Raw genomic sequence first — 9937 nt, forward strand, 5'->3', positions numbered from 1 at the left:
CCTGCTTCCCTGTCCCTCTCCTAATGCATCAGACACGCTGAAGCCAGAGTTCTCCTCCTGAAACACACATCTCATACGTCATTTCCCACATAACCTACACAGTGCTTAACTGAGACTCATAAGACTCTTGAGGCTGCTGGATCTTCTTCCAGCCTGATCTCCTCCTGTTCCCTGATATTCAACTGCAACAGATCACTCAACCAGCTCCACAGCATATGACGCTCTCCCTTATCATTACACATGAAACACGGAAAAGCGCCACATGGCCACGGAAATCCACCTGATATTTTCCCCACCCCACCCCACCCCGTCCCTCCTACCCAGGAAATTGTTACCATTCTTCAAGACTTAGTTCCAGTATCACCTCCTCTACAAAGCATTCTCTGACTCAACACTTTGGGTTAACAGTCCTCAAAACAAGAAGTTATAACCTCGCAGCGCTATGCATGCCACTGTACACTTTGTCATATTACACCATAATTGCTCATTTCTATATGCCATGAGGCTGTGCAGACCTCAGGGTAGAGTATTCTTCACCTTACATGGTGTTAGATTCACCACAGTACTCAGGGAATGTTTCTGGAATGAAGACATGAATGTGTGAATGAACAAGGCTTATCTTTCTCATCTGCTATAATGTCTGAACCAGAGTTCTGCAAGAGAATCCGAAAAGTCTTTCTCACGGTAGTCTACCCGATTAACAGGGCACCACACACTTACAGTCGCCCTGACTATAGTCATAACAATAACCCAAAGCCAAATGTCTTAGCTCCTTCAATGCCAAAAGGTGGCTATGGAATTCCTCAACTCCAAAAGCAATGCTAGTCCTCATGATGCCACAGTGTAGTTGAGTCTGTGCTGTGGTCAAACATGGCAACTAGACCTTTGTCCTCTGAGCAGTGCTAACAACACAGGGGTCTGTTCCCTCCTGAGTTCACTCAATGAAGATGCTTTTACTGAGAACGGACTGTCTACTACACACTGCACTAGCTAGGCAGAAAGGGCCAAAAGGACTGGGCAATTGTTCAGACCACAGACAGAGCAGCAGAGAAGACAGCACTGTTTATGCTACACACTGGCTGAGCACCTTCAGTGTGCCAGGTCTCACCCGAAGAGCTGAAAAATCACTGGGAAACAAACAGACAAGAATCCCTGTCCTCAGAGACACAACAAACAAGATGAATCAGAGAAAGAGGAGATAGTGGTACGTGCCCAGGAGAAAAACAAAACATGAAAGAAGGGTATTAAAAGGTCAGCTAAGGTGGCCAGAGAAGGTTGCACAGCAACGTGTTAACACAGAGGCAAGAGAAAAGGCTGCAGAGGCACAAAGGAGGAGCGATTCCTTCATGGGAAGCTGGGGAAATCTCCAGGATGGGCATGGCTTTTGAGGTGGGTTCTGAAGGATGAACAGCAGCTTCTCAAAGGAGCAGAGAAAGGCTTCCAGGTTCAGTAAGGATGGCAGGTGAGGGGAAAGGGGAAAAGGGAAAGAGGAAGGGGCTTGGCATATATTGAGAACAGCACATTTGGGGAGTTGTGTGAGACAAGCCTAGAAAAGTGAGAAGGACTTTTATGCCACACAAAGCAGAATGGATCTTATTCTGCAGGCAATGGGCAGCCAATGATTATTTCAGAACTGAGAGGCTAGCCAGCAGCCTTGCTTCAAGGAGGATCACTCTGGAAGCAGTGCAGAAAGGTCCAGGTAGAAGGGCACTGTGGCCATCCAAGGACATGACCACCATTCCATTCCTCTACTTCCCTGGGCAGCAGGAGGCAGGGAATCTGCCCTTGACATGTGGGGGCTGACTTCAGATTCAGACCACACACAATCTGGACTCATTACTCCCACTGCAGTTTACATACCTGAAACAAACAGGTGTCCACTTCAAAATGCCAGTGACATGACAGCTCTTTGGCAAACATACAACAACAGTTTTCACACTTTCCAGCAAGATTTACAATTAATGCTCTTATTTAGGACTTTAAGTGAAGAACCACTATGATGACTATGTTTTAAGGCTCCTGTATAACCACTTAAAGGGCATTCTTTATATGACATTTTCTGCTATTAGGTGCTTGATTTTACACTTGGACTATGTTGTGGCCAATTGCTGAAAATGTTTATGTAAAACTCAGTGGAAGAAGAAATAAGTTAGTAATTAGTGTCAGGCAGGCATCTTATTCACCCACTCGGCACTGATCCCCACTCTCCAGGGTGCCATGTGAAAACAAAAATAAAACTTTCTAAGTGTTCTCCCGATTATAAAAATAATACCTGCTCATTCTAGGTATTTTTAAAAATATAGACAACTTAAAGGAAGACAACAAAGCATAGATAATTTCACTCTGCAGATATCCGAAGTACTGAAACTCTTGGTGTATTTTCTTCCAACCTCTTTTCTACAAATAATCAGTTTGTTTTACAAAGTTGAGATCACACTATACATACAATCTTGTCACGTCATCCCAGTGTGAGTTTCCCCACCTCATCCTCAGTGATAGCATAAAATGGAACCAGGCATACATGACCAGTCAATAAGCAAAGAGTCTCAGAGGCAAAAGAGACTATTATGTTTGTTTTCATTGTGATTTTTGATAAATCTCACATATATTAGCATAAAATCTTTCATTTTACCCTACTTTGACGCTTGGGAGCTGTACAGAACACATCTAATCCCTGCCCCACACATAAGGCACTTCAAATATTCAAAGACGGCTCTATCATGCCTCTCTGTAGGCTTCTTTTCTGGAGGCAAGATCAGCATTTATTTTGGTCAGTAAGCATATTGCAGTCCCTTCACTAGTTTGGTTTGCTTTATCCGGACTCTCTCTACTTTGTCAGTGCCCCCCCTTAAAATGTCTATCACCTGGCTTTGAACATGACACTTCAGATGGGGCTACTGTCTCATTTTGTCCAGCCATTATATTATACTTCTAATAATTCAGCCTATAGGTATATTGGCTTTTTAATCAGTCCTATCCAATTACTAGTTCCAATAAGCTTGGACTCCTGTTGAGACAGACTTCCTCCATCCTTTAGTGATACAACTAGTTTTTACTAAGTAAATGTTGTCCATGTTAAATTTTGCAGTATTAGTTTTGCTCCAAACATCCTAGCCAATGATATAATTTCAAACCCTGATTCTGTTATCTAGCACATTGGCTAGCTTGGAGTTTCTCACATATTGGACATGCATGCCTTCTATGTGGTCCTCTGCACTGTAGTAGAAATGCACAGCAGGATGTTAGGGACCATCCCTCCTAGCTGGCATTAAGCACCACCATTCAACTTGAGTGTCTTTACCAGGGTCTGTCATATGGCCTTGATTCCATCAACACAATGTGTCAGTAACATTCCCAGTGGTTTCCTTCTTTTCTAGGTACTTAAAAATTATCTGTTTAAAATTGTTATTTTTAGAGTTTTTGCCAATTATTACCAAGGGTTGACATCTAGCTTGCTATTAACTTCCAGAATTTTCCTTTCCATTCTGGAAAATTCATTCATCTCCAATCTTAACGATGGTAGAGTCATGCAGCAGAATTGTGCTGGGCCCACCTCCAGCCTTAAAAATCTGAATAGATTCATATAAATGAAATGTCCTGTGGCCTGATCTATGCACCCATCCCCATGAGCACTTTGCTTTAGGAGATACTATAAGTTGAAACAGCTATAAAAGTAGGCTCCCAAAGCTAAGGCAATAAATAACAAACATTTTTCAGAATTCACACATAATGCAAATTATAAAATAAAAAGATCAGAATATACAAATTAATCTAGATTAGACTTGTCCTAAAAAATAGGTGGAACAAAAGCAAAAGCTACATTTTCCCCAGCAGTCTTGGGTCTCCTGCTCACTCTTCTCTGTGCCCTAGACCTGTGCCCCTTAGTCCATCCCTTCAGACTGACCTGGGCAGTGACAACCCACCACCACCTACGTAAGTCCTTCTGTGACAGCCACAGAGGCTAAACATCCTCTCGTCCTCTTCTGGGCCATCTCTCCTCCAGGTCATTGTTTCATCAAGTAAACAGTCCTTGAAATGCTATGGCAAACATTTCACAGCCATGGATTGAAAAAATAGAGTGGCAGTGTGTGATATCATAGTCATCCTAGTTCTCCACTTGCTACCTAGGGCTCTGTAATTAAACACTTGGAAAGTTCCAGAATGGTGGGCCTTAACAGGAATTTACATCAGTATTCTCCTCTGTGATCTTTCAGACAATAAAGCTGTATCTAGACCACAGGCCTGGACACTCTAATGATGCCTATCTAGAATATCTGTCACTTTTTAAATGTTTAATATTGATGGACACTGTATTGTTTGTTTACCTCTATAAGTGGTTTTCATTTATGCTTCTAGTAAAGAACCACTGTTCTATATCTAACTTCTCCAGAATAGCAAATAGTTACAATTACTGACCTACCCTCTACCATTATGAGGGATAAAACCTACTTTTTTCAATTTACTCTATTCCCTACCTATGCAGGTGTTAGTGTTAAATGAGTTTTGTAGAAGCAAAAAATTAAAGACTTGAGAAGCAAATATATCCCCCATGTTAATCCGATCAACAGTCAATCTTGCAAAGTAGAAGAGAAACAGTTTAGCATTATCTTTACAGTTTAGGGTCATCTTTACGGTCTTATGTTTTACTTACCATTTCCAAACTTCTTAAATAAAGACGATAATTTGTGATGTAAACTCTTCCCTTAATGGGGCCATTGAAAGGACATATGTAAATAACTTCTTTGTCTATTAAGATAAAAAAAGTACCCTAAAATAATGGAAATATATACCAAGATACACAACAAATGGTACTAATTTAAAATAAACTATTCCGCTAAGAATAACTACAGCAAAAAAATTACTGAAAAGGTAGGCAGCAAGCCCTGGCAATGCTTCCACGTCACAGTGCTTGGTTGAGTGGGAGCAGTGGGGGAACTACACTGCAGTGACAGCTATGTGGGGCAAAGTGACAACAGAGAGAAGTGAATGAGGGTGCTGTTGCTGCTACCCCTGGTGGGGGGAAGGTGATTATTTGAGCTATTTCAAGTAGAGGAAGGCAATTCATACTGGACAGTCTCATGGACTAACCACCTTAGGTGCTGTGGTTTGCCAACCTCTAACCACACAGTCATCATGATGTTTTTAATAAATAAATGTCAGCAGTAGAAATCTTCCTATAGTCTATTCTTTCTTTTTAGTAGTCCAAAGAAGAGTTTAAGTAGGCTCACTTCAAACACTGAAGTGATATAACACAGATGGGCAAAAAAGTAGTACATCTTTGGAAACATAAACATAAGGAGAAATTAAATCAGAAGAGTTGATTAATTATAATAGAACTATATATTTGTCTTATTTTCAAGGATGTCCTTGAACGAGTCACTGGCTTTTAAAGAGTTTTAATGATTTTCAAATTCTTTTTTCCTCAAGCACTAAATAAAACATACCTAGTAAGGCTACTTCATTCTAGTTCTATTAGGGACTATCTTGGTTAAGGTTCAGGCACTGATGCCTAGCACCAAAACTTCACATACGAAGATCATCAAAAGTAAAAGATCTTTGCTTCTACTCATAAACTGGGATGGACACATCCCACTGGTTTCCATTTCAAAACTAGAATGTGTACAAATCTGTGGACCCAGAATAGTTTCTCGAGGTATATAACTAATTCACAAAGGTACCTCATATAGCACCTTCATCTAATTAGTACTGTGTTTTAGCCATTTAAGCCAAACAACTCAGATCTCAGTCAATAAACTGAAAGATTCTTTGAAACAATGATGATGGTATCATTTCTAAATACACTGAATCTGAGAAGAGGGTGTTGACCGTAATTTGAAATTTGAATGCCTACCAACATTAGCACTTGGCTCAGAAACTTCCAGATGCTTCTATATTCTTAAGCCAGAATGATCTGGCCCTATCCAAAGAAGATACCTTCTTAATTTATCATGAAAAAATAACACATCAAAATGCTACCTCAATATTACCAACTTCTGTTTTCTGGCAAATGAAAGGTATTTTAAACTGATCAGGTCTCCTATATTTCAAAAAGGAAAATACTTAAGCCTTCAAGACTTTTTCAGTTTATCATTTTAAACGGATACCATAGACTGGAAATCTTAGTATTATTTCGTTCTTAAACCTTCAGCCATGAGAGCTTATAGGTCCAATGAGAGACTTGTAAGAGAGAAACCCGAACTTTTTCCCCTAAATTATTCTCAGTCTTTGGCACAGAGACAAGAATATCACTATCCTTATGAGCATGAAGCTCTTGAAAGAACTCTGATCAAGAAACGAATCCCGAAAGTTCTGAGTTAACACCACTGTTATTTGTCTAACTCTGACTTCTAAAGAAGAAACAGCCCTGAAGCCACCTGACCCTGCTGGACTCCTCATCAGTGCAAATCCTAAGGTCAGAGGGTCTTACCAGTGATTAGTGTTTCTCCAGGAAGTCGAGGGACAGACTCACTGAGATCCCGAGTGACTCCATCTTGAGATGGCTAGAAACGAGACAGAGGCATCAGGAGCAATGACATTACTATTGTCCAGGTTTTAAGCAACCTGGAGCATAAGCAAGTAGAAATACATGTTTTAAAGAAAAAAAAGTAGATCATTCACATTTGAGAAAATTGGCACAGAAAATTCAAACTTCATAAATACAATCTAGCATCAACATTCATTAGATGTGTTAACTTCTAGCCTGTATTTAAATAATGTTAGCATGCTTTTCAATAATGTTAATTTTAAACAACACTTCTAAGCACTTTAAAGTTAAGAGCTTCCAGGAAAGTGATAAAAAGTCAATATTAAGTGTATTCTATAGTAGGCATATACTGTGGCAACTTTTTATTCATATTAAACACTCGGCCATCTTTTGTAGAGAGCAGAAATGAGAACTTTAATCTCATGAAACCTTAACTGAACAACAAAACAAAAATTTGCCAGAATCCTATTACAATGCTGGAAAATAAATGTTATTACATATTGAGTTTTGTATTTTCCTTAGATCCTTCATCACTTTTTATTTCCTCACCTTTACTAAGATCTTTATTCTAGTTAGAGGAAAGAGTGGTCTATTGGAGAACTTTTGAGCTGACAAGGGCCTTGGGAGCCATTCATACAAATTTTTCATGTTACTGTATAATTTTTCTAGGCCTCCTGCTTTTAGGGCTATTCCCAGGGGTGTGCCACATTCAATCTCTTCTGCAGCTCTGCCGGGAAGGCCAACTAGTAACCACTAAAATGCACAGGTGAGTTCTTGAGAGTCCAGTATGCAGTGGACACTCACTGTCCTTCAAGTCCTTCAGCTGCCCCGGGGATTCACGCCCACAACATGTCTTAGTTTTAAGACACACGAGGCACTTCTCTCACATCTATTTGGGCAAAAGGTTTATTCAGCAGTATTTTTCATTGCATTTTTTTCTAGTTCTTTGCCAAAAATCACACTGCAGTCATTTCACATGTGAAGTTAGCAATGCTTCCCCCAGAGCGGTTTTCTATTAAGTGGAACAAAACACAGGAACACACTTTTGTGAATTATCAGGGGGCTCTGCAAATAGAGAGAATTACTATGAATTATGAAATAAGAAAAATGTGAGTTGTATGTTTAAATGAAACATTAGCTGTCAAAGAGGGGTGTTTTGCTGGATTTTTAAATGGTTTTATCTCTTTTCTTCAGACACAGAATTTAAATTCCTGGCCAACTGTAAACATCTTCTAGTGCTCACAAGCTAAGCATTTTAACTAAGAGGGAAGACAAATTGTTCCCAGTTGAGGAATGCCTTCCTCTGTGAGAAACAAAACTACATATCTTATATAAATGTAAGACTGGAAAGAAATTATCATCATCCTTTAACATTGCCTCTCACTAACTAAAAACAGTATAACAAGCAAATGTAATATTCAGTATGCCTTTTAAATGCCACATTTCTAGGTCAGGGGAAGAAAACATAATCCAACCACACAATAAGGGAAGTGAATATTTGATTAAGGCAAGATAACATGGGATTAACATGGGATATACTTTATATCAGAGTAGCATTATGCAAGGACTTATAATTACATTGTTGAAGTTACTCTTGTGCTTAGAGCTGATTCTTATGCCATAAAAATACTACAAGAAAATACAATAAAAATCTATATAATTTTGGGGATGAAGAAGGTCCTTGTAGACACCCAAAGCAGAAAATATAAAGGAAAATATTGATAGCTGAGATTACATAAACGCTTTAAACCTCTATATTTCAAAATCAAAACAAAATACCACAAATATAATTAAAAGGTTGACAATAAACCAGGAAAAACACTTGTAACACATATTATAATATATCAAGAAAAATTATAAATCAATAAGAAAAAAAATCTCCCTGAAAATCCCCCCAAAAACAGGCAGAGGACATGAATAATCACATCACAAAAGAAAAACAAATGAATGACACATTTAAAAGAAAAAAAGGTTCACTTCATTAGCAATCAAGGAATATAAATGAAAAGACAGCATTTTGCTCCCATCTGATTGCTTGAGCATTGCTATACACCGCAGGCAGGAGTACAAATTAAACTTTCTGGTGAATAATCTTTTTTTTAATTATTATTGGGGATTCATTGAAGGTACAAAGAACCAGGTTGCACTGATTGCATTTGTTAAGTAAAGTTCCTCTTATAATTGTGTCCTGCACCCAAAACGTTTATCCATACATCCTGACAGCCCACTCGCCTCCCTCCTTACCTCTCTCTGCTCTCCTCTTCCACCCCTGGTGAGTAATCTTAAAGGGCCATGAATAAAGCTCATTTTAAATTTACTCCTTCCTTTTAATATATATTCTAAAATCTGCTAAGAAAATAATTTTTCCCCAGGACACCTTGAACCATTTGCTGTTCAAGTTATATTTGTTTTGGTTATGCAACTACTATATCATCATAACTAGAAAAAATACCAATATTTAGGAAGGGTAGCAGCCTGCTCAGTGGGCTGTGGCAGTCCACTATCTCCTTGAAAGTTTTCAAGGTAGAGGATTGCCTAGTACCTTAAATGTAACATCTGGCAGTAATTCACAAGACAGAGGTTCTCAAAAGGGAAGTCACATGAAAGGATTTACAAATGCAAAACTCACTTGACACACATAAGGTATTGTATCTAAAATCTTTTTTGGAATGAGATGAGATAATAAAACCACATGTATTCCTGTATTTATACAATGTGAATGAATAATGAAATTCATAATTCAATCAATCCAATATGACCACGTAATAGTCAAATATGAAAAGAGAAATGCAGAGGAAGAGATAAATCTGAAAACTCAACTTACCCTCTTAATAGACTCATTCTCCAAGGAGTGTGAATTATATTTAGAAGTTGATGCAGAAGCCATCCTGGAAGCTCTGCTGAAAGAGACAACATTCAATATCAACTCAGTTTGTGACATCTGAGATTGACATATTGCAGCTAAGAACAAACAGGGCTACCTTACAGCCCCTATTTGCATACAAGGCCCTAGTGGAAACGAAACATAGAGACAACTAACCAGTGTGCAGGTAGTATGGGAAAAAGCTTCGGTCAAGGTCACAGAACTAGGGAAGAACAGAAAGGGGGAGCTAAATACACAAGGGGACTCAGTGGAAGAGGCCACACACATTTCAGGAACTTTTAGTACTTAAATTGTTGTCTAAAAAAACCACAATGCTGCAGCCCAATTCATAATTGCTAACGCACGGAAGAAGCCCAGGAGCCCATCTATCCATGATCAATAAATTGTGGTATATGTACACCATGGAATACTATGCAGCCATTAAGAAAGATGGACAAACTGTGGTATATGTACACCATGGAATACTATGCAGCCATTAAGAAGGATGGGGACTTTACATCCTTCATGTTCACATGGATGGAGCTGGAGAATGTTCTTCTGAGCAAAGTATCACAAGAATGGAGGAAAAA

The 9937-nt window shown here is 38.9% G+C and overlaps 1 protein-coding gene across 2 annotated transcripts in view; it reads right to left on the bottom strand.

The window, feature by feature from the left end:
* Positions 1–9377, bottom strand: part of MTM1 (myotubularin 1) — an 85135-nt gene extending 75758 nt beyond the window's left edge. For both annotated transcript variants that reach the window (XM_023507581.1, XM_023507582.1), the window contains exons 1-3: positions 9309–9377; positions 6428–6500; positions 4652–4746 (exon numbers count right to left, since the gene is read on the bottom strand). In XM_023507581.1, the coding sequence (XP_023363349.1) occupies positions 4652–4746; positions 6428–6500; positions 9309–9371 (231 nt within the window). In that variant the 5' untranslated portion in view covers positions 9372–9377. The remainder of the gene's footprint in view (positions 1–4651; positions 4747–6427; positions 6501–9308) is intronic.
* Positions 9378–9937: the final 560 nt, after the last annotated feature.

The sequence above is a fragment of the Otolemur garnettii genome, unplaced genomic scaffold (genome assembly GCF_000181295.1).
Source record: "Otolemur garnettii isolate 467f Iridium unplaced genomic scaffold, OtoGar3 scaffold00190, whole genome shotgun sequence".
NCBI classification, from domain to species: domain Eukaryota; kingdom Metazoa; phylum Chordata; class Mammalia; order Primates; family Galagidae; genus Otolemur; species Otolemur garnettii.